At 43.3% G+C, this 18,320-nt stretch overlaps 1 protein-coding gene across 2 annotated transcripts in view; it reads right to left on the reverse strand.

Moving 5' to 3' along the window:
- Positions 1 to 18,320, reverse strand: part of DYRK1A (dual specificity tyrosine phosphorylation regulated kinase 1A) — a 324,751-nt gene that overhangs the window by 194,658 nt on the left and 111,773 nt on the right. For both annotated transcript variants that reach the window (XM_060234265.1, XM_060234264.1), the window contains exon 2: positions 8,551 to 8,621. In XM_060234265.1, the coding sequence (XP_060090248.1) occupies positions 8,551 to 8,560 (10 nt within the window). In that variant the 5' untranslated portion in view covers positions 8,561 to 8,621. The remainder of the gene's footprint in view (positions 1 to 8,550; positions 8,622 to 18,320) is intronic.

Below are 18,320 nucleotides of genomic sequence, written 5' to 3' on the forward strand. Positions count from 1 at the left end.
GAGTTGTCAGATCCAGCATTTTGCTTTAAAATCAGGTCAACACTGTTGTGAATCATGTTCTTTCCAGCAGCATCTAGTTTGAAAAAGACAGGTTGCTTACCTGTAACTGTAGATCTTCGAGTGGTCATCTGTGCATTCACACTCATGGGATAGAGCGCCTGCGCCAATCCCCGAATTGGTACCTAAAAAGCCCGGGATTTTTTCGCGCTCGGCACCAGTGTGCATGCGCAGGCATCCCAGTATGCATGCTCACCAGCGCCAGCGCGAGGATCCTGCCAGTTCCTTCCTGACCGCTGGAAGCCCCTACTGGAGGGAGACTCAGTGGTGGGGAAGGAGAGCAGGTAGTGTGAATGCACAGATGACCACTCGAAGATCTACAGTTACAGGTAAGCAACCTGTCTATCTTCTTTGTGGTCTCTGTGCTTCACACTCATGGGAGATTAGCAAGCAAGACATACCTGGAGGCGGGAAGATGGTCAACCGGAAGAAACAGCTTGCATCACCGCAGTTCCCAAACAAGTCCTCTGTTGAGCATGCACATCCAGCGCGTAGTGCTTCATAAAGGCATGCGGAGAGGACCAGGTGGCAGCCTTGCAAACATCTGTCAGGGACACGCCTTTCAGGAACTCCACCGACGTCGCCATCGTCCTTGTAGAGTGGCCGTGAATAGGCCCAGGTAACGGCTTCTTAGGCAACAAATAACACAGTTTAATAGTCTCAGTGAGCCATTTTGACAGTCTCTGAGACGAAATCCTGGAACCTAACTTAGGGGCAGCATATGAAACAAAAAGCTGCTTGTCCTTGCGAAAACTCTTGGAATGACTTAAATAAAACAATAAAGCACGCTTTACATCTAAAGCATGCAACCTACGTTCCTCATCCGAGGAAGGTATAGGATGGAAGGTGGCCATCAGCTCAAAGAGACGACGAGTCAGTCTGTCCAGCATCAAAGTCAAATCCCACAACTGTGGGGGCGATCTGGATGGGGGAATGAAGCCTAAGCAGACCCTTCAAAAACCTCTTAGAATGAGGGTGTGCAAAAACAGAATGTCCCTCCACTGGCTCATGGAACGCAAATATTGCTGCCAAATAAACCTTGGAGGAAAAAACAAGACCAGCATCCACCAGGGATAACAAAACCTCAAAAGTTACCAACAATCCCACCCTTTGGGGTGAAACTGAAGGATCAACTATGAACTGAAGGAACTTCCGCCACTTCCTATCATAGGAAGCACGGGTGGAAAGCGTCCTGCTATTCAGGAAGACTTGCTGGACTCTGCTAGAAAACCCACAGGGTCGATAAGCCACGCTGTCAGCTTCAGGTGGGGCACGTTGTGATCGAGTACATGACCTCCCTGAGCTAACAGAAGGTGCGGTTCCACCGGGAACTGGTAGAAGACCCCCCTCGCCAATTGAAGCAGGATCGGGAACCAGTTCTGGCGAGGCCACCAAGAAGTCACCAGGATGCAGCACGGTCTCTCTTGTGATTTTGTTGACCACCTTCGTCAACAAAGGCAGAAGCGGAAACAGATAGAGGAACCGACCTTCCCACGGGAACAGTAGACCGTCTCCCAACGACTCTGGATCCGCACCCTCTCTGGAACAAAGCAGAGGACACTTCCTGTTCTTGGCTGTGGCAAAGACATCCACCTGAGGATACTCCCAAAGCTGAAAGACAGGTTGGAGGAAGCGCCACTGCAGTTCCCACTCGTGCGGGGAAGCCGTGCCCCTGCTGAGGGAGTTTGCCTGCAAGTTAAGAACCCAGGGAGGTGTGCAGGCTTCACGAAGATGTTGTAGTCCAGGCACTCCGAACAAAGGTCCAGTGCCAGTGCACAGAGCCGTCGAGAGACTGTTCCCCCCCGCCTGTTGATGTAGCACAGGGCAGTGGTATTGTCCGTTAGCAGAGCAACAACCTTCCCCGCCACCAGGGGGCAGAAAGAACGGAGAGCAAAATGAACTGCCAGCAGTTCTAAATAATTTATGTGGCAGTGAGTCAATTTCAGAGGCCAAGGGCCCCCCACACACAGACCGTCCATGTGGGCCCCCCACCCCCACAAAGATGCATCTGTTGTGATAGTCACAGAAGGTGCAGGGAGATGAAATGGAGCTCCCTGACAGATGTTGCTCTTTGACTTCCACCATTGCAGAGTTTGAAGAGTCACAGGTGGAATGACAAACCGCTTTCGAGGCGAGTTTCTCAATGGTCGAAACTGACGAAGAAACCAGAGTTGTAGGCCTCTCATCCTCAGCTTCACAAAAAGAAGCACGCTTGTAGTCGCCACCATCAGCCCCAGCATCCGCTGCAGCTGTTGCGCTGTGCCCCGCTTTCGACTTTGCAAGAGTTGCACAAGGTTGATAATGTCCACCGCTCTCTGCTGAGGCAGGAACGCATGATGCAATTTCATATCCAGCAAAGCCCCTATGAACTGAACTGTCCACGATGGAGTAAGGTGTGATTTCTCCAAATTGACCTGCGGACCCAAGGTGTCGAGAAGACAAAGAGTGATGGCAATGTGGGATGACAAACTCTCTTTCGACTCTGCCACAAGAAGCCAGTCGTCGATGTATGGAAAGACGACTATCCCTTGAAGCCGGAGATGGGCAGCCACAATGCTCATCATCTTCGTGAACACCCGAGGTGCAGTGGACAGGCCGAACGGAAGGGCTTTAAACTGGAAGTGTTGAGAACCTACTGCAAACCGAAGGAAACGTCTGAACGCAGGATGAATGCTGTGGAAGTAAGCATCTTTGAGGTCCAGCGTTGCCATCCAGTCCCCTTGGTTGATGAGTGGCAGGATTGTTTGCAGAGTGGACATTCTGAACTTCTGGTAAAGAATAAACTTGTTGGGATTCCGAAGGTCCATGATTAGTCTCAAACCCCCATCCTGTTTGGGAACCAGGAAGTATCGAGCGTAGAAGCCTTCCGTCCTGGCCTCCATCAGGACCCGTTCTATGGCTTGTTTCTGTAGGAGTTTGCTCACATCCGCCAGCAGAGGTGGAGAAGGGGGTGTGGTGATTACCATGGATTGGGTTGGAATCTGAGCGAAGTCTATTTTGTAGTTTTCCGCTACGATGGAAAGCACCCACCTGTCCGTTGAGATAGACTCCCAGGCCGGTAGGAAAGGGCGGAGGCGGATGGATGAAGAGATGGTGGGGACGGTGACGCGTGCTACAGGGAAGCCAAAGGCCCTGCTTTTGGGGGCGAGTGCCCTTGGACTTGCCGGTGGTCTGAGAAGCATATCGGTTCCTATTGTTCCCCCTGTATGGGGACCTGCTCTCCGGTTGAGCAGAGCAAGGTCGCCACTGTTGTTCTGGGGAGAACTTCTGGTAAGGTTTCTTAACCCAGGGTTTGTGCCACTGTTTTGATTTGGGAACTCTGGAGAAAGCCTGGACACCCAGGTTCCTGGAGGTCTTTATGCGTCATGAGAGGGCGAAGGAGTGCGGGATGATCTCTTCTTCCGCTTCTCCTTAGACTTTGCTTTCTTCGGCGCGGATGATCGGGTCCCCGAATCATCCTGACGCTTTTTTGCTGGGGTGTCCACCGACCCTTCAGAGGGATGCTTTGTGGAGCGCCCACGCTCAATAGGCATCTCAGTCTTGATCGGCGATGTATCAGCCGATGCGACCGTGGGGGCCGTGGTCTCTCCCATCGGTACCGACGGGCCCGATGCCATCTTCTGCGGCCGAAGTGCCGATTCGACAAATGCAGCTGAAAGCCTCGCTGCTCGATTCTTGCCCGTTTGCTTGGAGAAGCTCAAACAATACGAACAAGAATCCACACGATGTCCCTCGCCCAAACAGAGGAGACAGAGGGTATGGCCATCGGGGGGGGGGGCAATCTTCTTCCCGCAAGATTGGCACCTCTTAAAAACCCCCAACGTCTTTCCATAGACGCAAGGAAAAAACCCCTCAGGAAAGCCTCTGAGGGGAAAAATAGGGGGGAAAACTAAGCCCCGAAGGGCAAGTCCAACACCAACAACTCTTTTTTTTTAACTAACTAACAACTAACTATTAACTACTAACTAAGAAAACAACAAACGGGCTATATACAATAGGTAGAAGCAATCCAAAATTACTTTACTGACCAGGGACACGAAAGGAGATCCTCTCAGCGCAGCGGTCAGAAAGGAACTGGCGGGATCCTCGTGTTGGCGCCGGTGAGCATGTGTGCTGGAACGCCTGCGCATGTCCACTGGTGCCGAGCGCGAAAAAATCCCGGGCTTTTTAGGTACCGATTCGGGGATCGGCGCAGGCGCTCTATCCCATGAGTGTAAAGCACAGAGATCACTCGAAGATCTGTCTTTTCCTTCTAGGCATAGTGTACCTTGCCATGCTGATTCACATTTTGGAATTTGCAGTGTGCTCTGTATGAAGCTGCCCATAAAGTCAATCCAGAAACTTCAATTGTTATAGAAAATAACTCATCATCTACTGACTGGAGTATGCAAGTATGGTAAAACTGCACCTATTTTAAAAGAGTTTCATTGGTTATTTGCATGTTCACAAGTTCAATTCAAGGTGCTGGATTTTTACTACTAAAGCCATCCTTGACCTGGGACCCATATGCTTAAAGATCTATCCTTGTATGAACCTGGGTGTTTGTTTTGACCTTCCAGCAACGTCTTCAAATTACTTTCCCATCCAAGGCTACCAGACCAGCCATAGATGTTTCAGCAGCTGGACTATCATAGAATCATAGAGTTGGAAGGGACCTCCAGCGTCATCTGGTCCAACCCCCTGCACAATGCAAGAAACTCACAAAAAATTCCTCCCCCTAAATTTACAGGATCTTCATTGCTGTCAGATGGCCATCCTGAGGAAGCCTGTTCCACTGAGGAACCGCTCTAACGGTCAGGAAGTTATTCCTAATTTGAGCCAGAAACTCTTGATTTAATTTCAACCCATTGGTTCTGCTCCTACTTTCTGGGCCACAGAAAATAATTCTGCACCATCCTCTATATGACAGCCCTTCAAGTACCTGAAGATGGTGATCATATCACCATAGTTACCCGGAGAGCCAGTTTGGTGTAGTGGTTAAGTGGTTAAGTGTGTGGACTCTTATCTGGGAGAACTAGGTTTGATTCCCCACTCCTCCACTTACACCTGCTGAAATGGCCTTGGGTTAGCCATAGCTCTCACAGGAGTTGTCCTTGAAAGGGGAGCTGTTGTGAGAGCTCTCTCAGCCCCACCCACATCAAAGGGTATCTGTTGTGGGTGGAGAAGACATAGGAGATTGTAAGCCGCTCTGAGTCTCTGATTCAGGGAGAAGGGTGGGGTATAAATCTGCAATTCGTCTTCTTCAGCTGTCTCCTCTTCAGGCTAAACATCCCCAGCTCCTTCAATCTTTCCTCATAGTGCTGGGTCTCCAGGCCCCACACCATCTTTGTCGCCCTCCTCTGGACCCGTTCCAGCTTGTCTATATCCTTCTTAAAATGTGGTGCCCAAAACTGAACACAATACTCCAGTTGAGGTCTTACCAGAGCAGAGTAAAGCGATACCATCACTTCACATGATCTTGACACTATACTTCTGTTGATACAGCCCAAAATTGCATTTGCCTTTTTAGCCATCACATCACACTGTTGACTCATGTTCAGCGTATAGTCCACTAAGAAGATGATGATGATGATTTTGAATTTATATCCTGCCCTATACTCTGAATCTCATAGCCTCAGAGTGGTCACAATCTTCTCTACCTCCCCCCCCCCCCACAACAAACACCCTGTGAGGTAGGTGGGGCTGAGAGTGCTTTTACAGCAGCTGCCCTTTCAAGGACAGCTTCTATGAAAGCTATGGCTGACCCAAGGCCATCTCAGCAGGTGCAAATGGAGGAGTGGGGAATCAAACCCAGTTCTCCCAGATAAGACCCCTAAATCCTTTTCGCACATACTACTGCTAAGACAAGTCTCCCCCATCCTATAACCATGCATTGGATTTTTCCTACCTAAATGCAGAACTTCACATTTATCCCTGTTAAAATTCATTTTATTGGTTTTAGCCCAGTTTTCCAGCCTGTCAAGGTCATCCTGTATCCTGTTTCAGTCTTCTACTGTATTTGCAACCCCTCCCAATTTAGTATCATGTTGAGCAAAACAAGCCTGAGGACAGACCTTGAGGCACTCCACTTGTCACTCCTCTCCAAGAGGATGAGGAACCATTCACAAGCGCTCTTTGGGTGCTATCTGTCAACCAGTTACAGATCCAGCTCACCGTAACAGGATCCAAACCACATTTTACCAGCTTGTCAACAAGGATAGTATGTGGAACCTTATCAAAAGCCTTACTGAAATCAAGATAAACAATGTCTACAGCATTCCCCTGATCCGGCAAGGTAGTCACTTCCTCAAAAAAGAGATCGGGTTAGTCTGACATGACTTGTTCTTGAGAAACCCATGCTGGCTCTTAGTAGTCACATCCATTCTTTCTAAATATTCCAGGACCAACAGACTGATGATTTGTTCTAAAACTTTTCCAGGTATAGACGTCAAGCTGATGGGTCAGTAGTTACCCGGATCCTCCTTTTCCCCCTTCTTGAAGATGGGGACAAAATTCGCCTGCCTCCAATCTTCCGGCACATCTCCTGTTCTCCAAGAATTCTCAAAAATAATAACCAGAGGCTCAGAAATTACATCTGCAAGCTCTTTTAGAACCCTTGGATGCAGTTCATCTGGCCCTGAGGACTTAGTTTCATCTAAAGAAACTAGGTGTATATGTACTACCCCTATGCTGATCCTAGGTTGGAACTTCATACCCTCCTTATATGTTCTGTTTTTGTCATGTTGAGCACCGTTTCCCTCAGAAGAGAAGACTGAGGAAAAGTAGGAACTGAGCAGTTCTGCCCTCTCTTCATTACCTGTTACTATTGCACTTTCCTGCCCTTGCAATGGGCCTACCATGTTCTTGCTGTTTTTCTTACTCTGAACATAAGAAAAGAACCCTTTTTTGTTGTTTTTAGCATTTTTGGCCAGCCTAAGCTCATACTGAGCTTTAGCTTTCCTAACTTTTTCTCTACAAGCACTGATTTGTTCCTTGGTTATAAGGCCCTCCTTCCAATTTCTAAAGGAGTCTTTTTTATTTCTCAAGTCTTTAGAGAGCTGTTTATGGAGCCAACTCGGCTTCTTTAGGCTTTTTCCATTTTTTCTTCTCATAGGAATCGTCTGTGATTGCACTTTCAGTATTTCTCTTTTGAGAAACTCCCAGCCCTCCTGAACCCCCTTCCTCCTAAGTATTTCTGACCATGGGATTTTACTCAGCACAGTTCTAAGTTTGTTGAAGTTTGCCTTTCTGAAGTCCAACCTATAAGTCTGACTACGTATAGCTTTTCCCTTCCCTGACTGTAAATTCCAAAATCACATGGTCGCTACTGCCCAGGGTGTCCACTATTTCCACTTCTTCAATCAATTCTTCCTTGTTGGTGAGAATCAAATCCAAGATAGCAGATCCCCTTGTTTCATTCTTCACTTTCTGAAAAAGGAAGTTGTCAGCAAGACAAGTCAGGAATCTATTTGACCTTTCATTTTCAGCAGAGTTGGACTTCCAACAGATGTCTGGGAAATTGAAATCTCCCATGATCACTGTATCCTTTCTCTTGGAGAACTTTACATTCTGTTGTAGGAGTATCTCATCCAACTGAAACCTTCCCACTGAAACCTTCCAGAGGAGGGGAGGAAAGCTTCCACCAGGTAAACCTTTTAAGGAGCATAGCAAAGAAGTTCAGGAAGGCCTTTGACAGAGGTTAATCTTCATTATTCACAGTTAGAGTACTGCCAATAACAGGCAATTTGGTGCTGTAATTTTACTTATCTTGGGTTGTATCTGATATGCTTCGTGATTTTTTTAAAAACCATTTTGAACTCCTTTGAACAGGGAGAAGAGCAGCACATAAATATTTAAATAAAATATTTAAATGGTGCACTACGGGCATGTCTAAACTATATATACTTAAAATCATCCCCCAAGAACACACGAATTGTAGATTTTGGTTAAGGCTGCTGAAAGTTTGACAGATATTTCCAATACCTTCACAGATCCATTACTTAAGAAATTCTGGTCTGAAAACTGAATATTACAACAATCTGAAACCCATTTAAATATGTAGAACAGACATGCCAGGAAGCACAGCTGTCAACCATTTAGTTAGTCTCTAAAAAATCAATCTGGCCAAAACAAACTAAAATTTATTGTATTTGTTATAAATAAACAAACAGTTATTTCAGAAAAGAAAATTGGTAAGAAGCTGCCTCAAAGTAACAGGAAAAGTTTTTAAAATTGTTTTTTAGAAGCTGATTAAATGCTGAAGCATTTCAAGTAAATTTTTCCCATAATTTCCAAGATGGCAAACTACCATATTAACATAATTCTATCAATTTCATCTATTCTGATAATCCAAACATAAACAAATTATAATAACCATACAGAAAGTTTAGAAAAAACAAATCCAACACATTAATTTTAAAAGGCAACCTCACTTGGAAGCTATGCATCAGATGACCACACACATATAAGAAGAAAAAATAATGTTTTAATAGATAATCTACAATCTATTATTACCTGTATGCATCGTCTTCCTTCAAATCTCATATCATCCTTGGGGGGGGGGCAGGGGAGGCCACCAGTAAACACTGTGAATATACAGAAATACTAGCGTTAGACAATATCAGCAGTCATGCCTGCAATAGTAACCATAAAAATGAACAATACAAGCTGGGCTTGTGTTATAGCCATTTGCTACTAAAATAGGCTTAGTACTACAGCAACTTATACAATCAGTCTTAGGACAAGGGCAGATTTAAACATTATGGTCACTACACAAATACCACTGGAAATGCGTTTGCACAAGAATTTCAAATCTATTGCCTGATGTTTGAAAACTATGTTCACTATGAACAGTATTGCAACTGCATCACATTCTTCTTTATGCACTTGAGGCAATTCAAACTGTGAGTGGCTTAAAAAACTATGGCACACTATCAAAATGTCATATTCTGCCACTGTATGGCAGTCACAGCATTTTTATTATTCCTAAATATTATATCCAACATCTAAATAACTTCCAGGAACAACCAACTCTCCTAAAAATTAGGGTGTATTCAATACACTCAGGTCAATTTAGTAACTCAGCATATATTAAATTGTCATGCCTGCTTATTACAATGTAGTCCTAATACATTCCTTGATAATGAGAACAGACCTTGCTTTAAACCAATGTCTAATTGAGAACTTTCACATTTAGAGCCCACTTTGACCATATCTCAGCTAGTTTAACTATAAATTCTTAGGATGGGGGTAGAAATGAAAAATACAATAAACTGAAAGCATTTTTAAGTATTATTTGGAGCAAAAAAACTACTATTAAATACTCATGCCTCCTAACGCAGCTTTTCTAATACAGACATTTTTACTGTGAATATGTATAGCAGCTCCAGAAACTTTGAGTTGCAGCAAGAAGTGTGCTCTGCTCCTTCAGCAGAAATCCATCTGCCTACAGAAATGTTTGGTTGGATCAAACCACGTCTTTTCATGTAACTGATATACAAGAAAAACTTAAATGGACTTCTATAACTTTCACTTTTAGTTTACAGTTAAAAACAAACTACTCAGATTTCACTGATTTTTACAATCTGATTAACATTTTAACCCTTTCTTACTGCTCTAAAAAGTTTTAATACAAAATACCTAAACATGAGAGATTATTTTTATTCAAGTTCACACTCCAGCTTATGCTGTCATAGTGGCTTGATATATCACAATGCACTCCAACAAAGTATTAGTGGAATGAAAATGAATTGGACTTTTGGAAAACTTATTAGCAAAATTATGACACTTCTAATTTATTCAACAAGTTCCAAAGTAGCTCTGTTCCTCAGATCAAATTGTTACAAGGCCTTGCATATAACACATGTCCAGGGTAGTATATTACAAAACTATAAATGCAAGACACTGATCTGTAAAAGCGATGTATCTTATTCACTACACTAAAGTAACTGCAGATTGATGACGAAAACCAAAGAACTACTTTATGCCCACCCAAAACCTTGGGCAAACATCTGCCCTTTTGTCTCTGAATGGTGTACATGTGCACAATTCAATATTAAAGAAACCCTTATGAAACATTAAATTCCACTTTCTTTTAAAACACATACACCATGCAGCACTGGGGGAGAAGAGCTGCTAAGAAAAGTCCAAATACAAAAATAGCTGCAGTTTGTTGGAACCAGTCTCCAACCATTCCCAATTAGCTTAGTACTAATATAATACTCGTGCAACATGCTGTTAATAGTAAGCTTAACTATTCTGATATTAAAGTCCATAACATAAATAGTATAAATAAATAGTATAGACATTTCTCTAGCAAATTTCTCTCCAAATTTATATGAAAACCTAAAGATGAAATGTATGATTTAATCTGAACAAGTAAAGCAATTTTTCTGTCACCATAAAAATATTAAGAATTCATCAATGAAAGAATCTCTTAGATTTGGAGAATCTGAACAGAAGATATCAGTATCACATAACACAAAAGTCAATGCACAGTACTGTCAAAGCTAGAGATGTGTACTTGGAGGGGGAGCACTTGCTTCCAGGTTTGTAATTTCCATTTTTCCAATGAAAAAAAATGGGAGCACTGAAGGGGGCAAAAAAGACCTCCAACAAAGTATTTCCCCCTTTTTAATTGCTCTTTAATACAAGGTTGGCTCAGGCTAAGTGGGCTGAAGTTGAATCCAATGAAGACAGAGGTTCTTTGCTTGGGCCGCGGTGCCCTGGGAAGGAAAATCTCCCTTCCGGCTTTTGACAGTGTGCTGCTGAAAGCGGCCCATAGGGTCAAGAGCCTGGGGGTTCTTCTGGAGCCTTCATTATCAATGGAGGCGCAGATAGCGGCCACTGCCAAGTCTGCGTTCTTTCATCTTTGATGGGCAAAGCAGTTGGCCTCCTTCCTAGAGCGCCGGGACCTAGCAACGGTGATCCATGCTACGGTCACCTCGAGACTGGATTACTGTAACGCCCTCTACATGGGGCTGCCTTTGTGCCGAACGCGGCGGCTGCAGTTGGTGCAGAACGCGGCGGCTAGGCTGCTGTTGGGGCTCCCGAGATGGGAGCACATATGGCCGGGTCTGCGCAGGCTGCACTGGCTGCCAGTGGTGTACCGAGTCCGTTACAAAGTGCTGGTTATTACCTTTAAAGCAGGCCGAGGACCTGCCTACTTGAGGGACCGTCTTTACCCATATGAACCCCAGAGAGTACTGAGGTCAGCTGGAAAGAACCAGCTGAATATCCCTGGGCCAAGGGAGGCCAGATTGAAGACCACCCGGGATCGGGCCTTCTTCATTGTAGCCCCACTGCTGTGGAATCAACTCCTGGAGGAGGTACGGGCCCTACGATATTTAGATCAATTTCGCAGGGCCTGTAAGACCTACCTCTTCAAAATAGCCTTCACCTAATACCGAGCTAAGAAAGCTTCGCTGGACATGTTTTAGCCATTGAATTTTATTAAGATCTAAGTTATAGCACCACAATGTTAGTTTTAATACAGTTGTTAATGGTTTAATGATGATTTTATTATTGTAATTGTAATTACTATGTATGGTTTTATTGCATATTACATGTTGTGAGCCGCCCTGAGCCTGCCCTGGCGGGGAGGGCGGGATATAAATAAAAAGTATTATTATTATTAAGGTTTTATTTAAATAATTTTGTTCATACTGTTGACTTTAAGACCATTTCCATCATTAGATAACTCCTATGTATACTATAGACATACAGAACATATCACTCCTGTCTTCTTCCGTCTACACTGGCTCCCATTCTGTTTCCAGTTGGAATTTAAGGTGCTGGTGTTGATCTTTAAAGCCCTATCAGGACCAACACATCTGAAGTGCCATGTACTCCCTTATAAACCTACCAAATCACTGTAGTCGTCTTATGAGGCTCTGCTTTAGATGACCCACCTTCTAAGATGAAGTGGGTGGAAACCTAGAAGGCCTTCTTGGTCATGGCACTAAAACTCTGGAACTCTCCACAGGGACATTTGCCTGTCTTCTATTTCCATCTTCCAGCAGTGGATGAAAACTTCTGTTTCATTTGGCATTACCCTCCTTCCTGCCCAATGTTTTGTTTTTATGTATACTTCAGCTCTAGTTTTAACTGTTTTCATGTTTTTTTGCTGATTTAAATGGTTTTTAAAATGTGATATACATTTTTAATTTCTCAGCTGTCTTGGCCCTTATAAAGACAGAAAAAGCAGGGTGTACATTTTGTAAATGTATAAATTAATAAATATTTTCAAGGATATGTTTATGTTTAAATGCAAATAACTTTGGTAACAATACAGTATCGAAAAATTAATACAGTATAATCTATTTAACATAATTAATCATTTATTAAACAGTTGGTTGCTTTCCATGTTATAAAAGTTTACCCTGATATCCAAATACAATGGTGGTCCTGCTTACTGTGACTGTATGAGTTTGCTTCTGTACATATAACACACTTTTTCTCTTTACTGCACTGTTTATTTCTAATTTCAACTTTTATTTTTTCCTACCCCTCCCATGCCCTGACCTGGATTAACCCAGGGGTAGCCCAATCTTGTCAAATCTTGGCTGCTAAGCAGGTTAGGCCCTGGTAAGTATTTGGATGGGAGTCCTCGAAAGATTACCAGGGTTGTGATGCAAAGGCAGGGAATGGCAAACTACCTCTGAACATCTCTTGCCCTGAAAACCCAAGAAAAAAGGAAAGGTCCCCTGTGTAAGCACCAGTTGTTTCTGACTCTGGGGTGACATTGCTTTCACAACGTTTTCACAGCAGACTTTTTACGGGGTGGTTTGCCATTGCCTTCCCCAGTCTATTACACTTCCCCCCCCCCCCACAGCAAGTTGGGTACTCACTTTACCAACTTCGGAAGGCTGGAAGGCTGAGTCAACCTTGGGCCGGCTACCCGAATCCAGCTTCCACCGGAATAGAACTCAGGTTGTGAGCAGAGAGTTCATGCCGCAGTACTGCAGTACTGCTGCTTTACCACTCTGCGCCACGGGCCGCGAAAACCCAAGAGGTCACCATAAATCAGTTGTGACCTGACACTACTTTCTACTACCACCACCTGTCCCATGCCAAAAATGAAGATACATGAGGTTATAAGATGCAAGTTTTCACAGGCCTCTCTCAGTCACTGGGTATATTTGCAATGTTGCTTACAGAAAACTATGGCATATATAATTTTAAATACCAATTAGCATAATTTTATATGCTAACTATACTCGACTGTGCAACTGAACAACAACAACAAAAATAATATTTTATAGCACACACACACACTCTCTTTAAAACTTAATGTAACTGCAAGAGTATTGTGTATGAATTAAAATGTAACATGACAAAGAAATTACAAGCACTTAATAATAAGATCCAAAATGAGAAAGGATGTTTAAAGTTAGGTTTGAAAGAAAGCAGGGAAAGTATAGTATGGAGGCTCTGCTTCGATATTAAACAGTATGAAAAGTAGCATTAGACATGCTTATAATAAAGGTTTCTTTTTAAAAAAAGGCCTGGCTCAGAAAATGGGTTATCCCTTGGTTCTGGATGAAGTAGCACTCTTCCTACAGGAACAGATCCATAACTTGGGGGTGCTCCTGGACCTGGGTCACCAGATGGCAGTGGTGCTTTTCAACAGCTTCAGCTGGTGAGCCAATCGCAGCTCTTCCCTGCCGCCATAGTACATACCTTGGTAACATCTAGATTAGATTATTGCAATTCAAATTACATGGGGCTGATCTTGAAGACTGTCCAGAAACTGCAATTAATACAGGATGCTTCAGCCAGAATGCTGATTGGAGTGGGCTGTAGAGAACATATCACACCAGTGTTGTTTAATTAGTTTAATTCATTTATACCCCACTTTTCTCCATAGCAGGGGCCCAAAACAGCTTACTTTGTTCTCCTCTATTCCCTTTTATTCTCACAACAACTCTGTGAGGTAGGTTAGGCTGAGACACTGTGACTGGCCCAAGATCACCCAGCATACTTCCATGGCATGAGCAGGGATTCTAACTAGGATCTCCCAGATACCAGTCCAACACTGTTAACCACCATACCACACTAGCTCCATCTACACTGGCTTTCAATTGGTTTCTGGGCTCAATTCAAAGTGCTGGTATTGACCTTTAAAGCCCTTTATGGCTTCAGACCTACCTTAAGGACTGCCTTCTTTCATATGAAGCCACTTGTTCACTCCAGTCACCTTCAGAAGCCCTGCTTAGCTTGTCACCACCATCCAAGGCTAGACAAGTGGCCACCATCCAAGGCTAGACAAGTGCTGAGATCGGGAACCCAAAATCTTCTCGTTATCCCCGGGCCAAAGGAAGCCCGCCTGCAATCTACCAGGGATAGGGCTTTCTCTGTAATGGCCCCTTCCTGGTGGAACCAGCTGCCGGAAGAGGTGAGGGCCCTGCGGGACCTTGCTCAGTTCTGCAGGGCCTATAAGACAACCCTCTTCCGGCTGGCCTACAACTAATCTGGCATCGGAAACCAAGTGTAGCTCTATTAGATTTCTGCTTTGTTTTAATGCTTTGCTTTGCCTTGTTTTAATGTTTTTATATTTTAAAATGTCTTAACTGTGTAAATGCCTAAACTTAATTTTGTTATGTTGGATTCCATGTGTTGTGAGCCGCCCTGAGCCACCTTGGTGGGAAGGGTGGGATATAAATCATAAATTAAAAAAAACAAAAAACCCAAGACACCCAAAACTTTGGAACACCCTCCATGGGGAGATTCATCTATCTTCCTCAATTAGTGTCTTCCACCAATGGATGAAAACATTTTTGTTTCATTTGGCATACCGCCAATAATAGTTATTGGCTCTCCCTCCCTGGTTCTGGTGTTCTTTGCTTTTTAAATAATTATTTCACCATTTTAAATGGTTTTAATTTTTCAAATGTTTTATGTGCACCACCTTGGAGACCCTGTTCAGTAGAAAGCATGGCATTAAAATGCTTTAATTAATTAATTAATTAAACAATCCTCCCAACATAATAATCCTAAAAGAACAATTCAAGCAAAATAGCAATGACATGTTATGTTCAGCACTATAGCACAATTCAGCTTCCATGTATTGCTGTTGTACTTCCTAGATAAATAAAATACTCAAACGAGGAGATTTCATTCTGGGACACCGTGACTGAAGTGCAAATATGCAATCCATGGCCAGTTTCAAGCAATCCTTCCAATAGCAGCTTTCTTTCATAAGTGTACATGTTCATCTATGCTGACTTTTTTCCCATTTGGACCCCTAGGATGTCTTCACACAGGAAGCTCCTTTTATCATTATTACCACCACCACAATTGTAAATATTAGTTTTCACTTTTAAACAAAACATAACAAAATTTTCAGATGTTGAACTTTGAGTGTTGATACAATTTCATAAGAACATCCCCCTTTTCCTCCAGCAGTGTTTTGTCAGCGAGAAGAGTGAAAAACACTGAGCATCAGTTACCATAGTAACTAAATTCAGCACATAGTATTTTTAATTACCGTATTTTTCAGACTATAAGACGCATTTCCCCCCCCAAAAAAGTGGGGGGGAAGTGTGTGCGTCTTATAGTCTGAAGATACCTTCGGGGGGGGGCAATCTGCTGCCTCTTCCTCCAATCCGGCGCTTCCCCGCGCCTGCCTGCCTGGCTCCATCTTCTTCAGGCAAGCGCTGGGATCGCTCCACGTGGCCCCAGCGCTTTGCAAGTGCCGGCTGCGGAGGGGGCAGCGTGCTTCCTACTTGCCTGTGTCCCTGCCTTCAGCTGTGATGTTTAAAGCAATCCCAGCTGTGATGTTTAAAGCAAGGGTAGTGATAAGGAAACTGGCTGTTGAATGTGACCATTGTTCTGTGTTAATTGCTGGGAAGGTTGGAAGGGGTTTGAAGATAAGGAAGATGGTTGTTGACTGTGCTGATTGTTCTGTGGAATTTGCTGGTTGTTCTGAGACCTTCTGCAATTTAGAGTCTGTAGGGTGTTTTGCAGAGCTGGGTACCAAGACTGGTGGATGATTAGTCACATTCAACAGCCAGTTTCCTTATCACTACCCTTCCAGGAAGCCCCACCAAATAATGGGCACATCCACAAACCAATTGCCCTTTCATCACACCCCCTCCAGCCTACAAATAGCAGCTCTCCAGCAGCCCTGGCCCCACTCAATGCACAGCAGCCAAGAAGGTCTGAGCGCCTGCTCCGGCAGCAACGCCACTGAGGATGTTCTCCACAGCTGAGAACGAAACGTCTGGAAGGAAAACTTTCTCCAGTAGAACACGGCACTTGATCCCAAAAGATTCTACAAACCCTAATCCTTTAGTCCTTAGTCCTTATCATAAAAATAAGATTGAAGAGATATATATTCCCATAGTCTCATTTTAAACTATAATCCTTATCAAAATAAGTTGAAAAAGATACGATCACATATTCTAATTTTTTAACTATACTCCATTTACTATTCCCCTAGCATTCAACTATTGTCAAAAATCACTAAATGTCCTTTAACCTTCCATTGTTTTTCTTCCGGGGAAGGAAAATGCCGAGCTGAGCTGTCTCTCATAACGGGAGCAGGCTGGAACTTTTGTTCGGGGTAGTAGAAGGCAAATTAATGCCTACTGCCTACTTTTCTCAGTGAGAGGAAAGTCCAAGACTTGCATGGAAACTTTGAAAAGAGATTTACCTTGGCTTAAAGGGAGCCCTGGAGAGGGTCTTCTTTGAGGCTTTGAGGGGTCTCAGGTGAAGTTGCATACTCATCGTCTGCAAAAGTTCTCAGAGTCATTTATTTGACATAAGCTCGTCAGGATCCTAACCTTCTTGGACATTTCTAAACAATTAAAGCTTTGAAAGACCAGTGGAAACTTGGATAATTGGAAGAAAAGGTACAGAAGTTTTCTTTTCATTCCGGAGCTATTTATAGCTTAAAGGGACAAAATTAAAAGGTGGGAAAACGAAATACAGAAAGCTTGCAAGAAGAAGGAAAGGATGAAGTTTGGATTGTTTAAATATAAAGGACAGTGCTAAAAACTGCTAAAAAGTGAAAAGGAATTTATTGTTTAGTCTACTTGCGGTTTGGAAGTAAAAGCAATTTCGTCACACTGAAACAGACCTGCAGCACTTCTGAGCAAGACAGGAAGTACGTCAAGTATCATGAGATCTTCATGAGAGTTGATGATGACAGAGGCAGGAAGCAGTAAGGAAAAAACCTACTCTAGCAAAATATATCATAGAGAAACATCGGCAGCCATTGCTGGGAGGCTAAATTCAAAACATTGTTTTTAAAAGAATCTGGGACACTAAAAATTGTCAGAACCAACTGGAAAAAGGGTAAGAAGATAAGAACTATTGGTCACATTATTTGTGGGCTCCTACGGAGACTTAAAAAGGAAAAAAAATTGAAGGAGTAAAAATCGTGGCCGCCATTTTGGAAATTTTAGAGACTTTTTAAATAAATATCTTGACTTTGGGGGCTCAGAAACGAGCGAAATTGGGCTTGCTGGAAAGGGCAAGTCCTATTCTATCAAACCTGACTGTCAGATTGAAAATTGGTGAGGTCAAAAATTTCATCATTTTTTAAAGGTTTAAAAATTTTTTAAAAAATTATATCTTGGCCTAGGAAGCTCAGAGGAAGATGGAATAAAGTTTAACAAAAAGAGTAAATTTAGATCTTTTGGACTTTGTAGTTAAACTAGTAATTTGTGAGACCAAAAATTTTGGTATTTTTATTTTATTTTTTCTTTCCTTTTTTCCTCTTTGCCTAAATGTCTGAACCCAAGCAGACCCGACAAAGGGCTCTTTCACTAGAGAAAATGCAGGACCAATTGGACGCCATGGAAGCCTGAATAATGAAAGGAGTTAGGAGAATGATAGATGAATCAAAGAAAGAAATTATTACAGAGATTAAAAAAGAAATGGAAGATCTCAAGAAAGAAACTGGGGAAACAGCTAAGAAAGTGCAGGAGGTGGAAGAGAAAATAAAAGTACATGATACCACCTTGTTGAAAATTCAAGAAAAAATGACAATCCACGACTGTAAATTAATGGAAACTCAGATACGTCTGAGAGGAGAACCTGAAGGAGAGAACGGCCCATTGGACTTACCGTGAGGGGTCCTTCTCCTCAGAGGTTCGGAGGACATCTCTGTGGGTTATTCCTACTGTTCCTTCAGGGAGGCAGGAACACTTTTTTCACCTTCCTGTTGGCGCCTTCGGAATAACCCCGCCCTCAGTTGTGGGACTCCGAAAGCAGTATCGTCTTCCCTCTAACTAGAAGGACTATAAACACACTAACAACTCATACTAAAATGCAAACTG

Source organism: Heteronotia binoei, chromosome 3, assembly GCF_032191835.1.
Source record: "Heteronotia binoei isolate CCM8104 ecotype False Entrance Well chromosome 3, APGP_CSIRO_Hbin_v1, whole genome shotgun sequence".
In the NCBI taxonomy this organism is placed as follows: domain Eukaryota; kingdom Metazoa; phylum Chordata; class Lepidosauria; order Squamata; family Gekkonidae; genus Heteronotia; species Heteronotia binoei.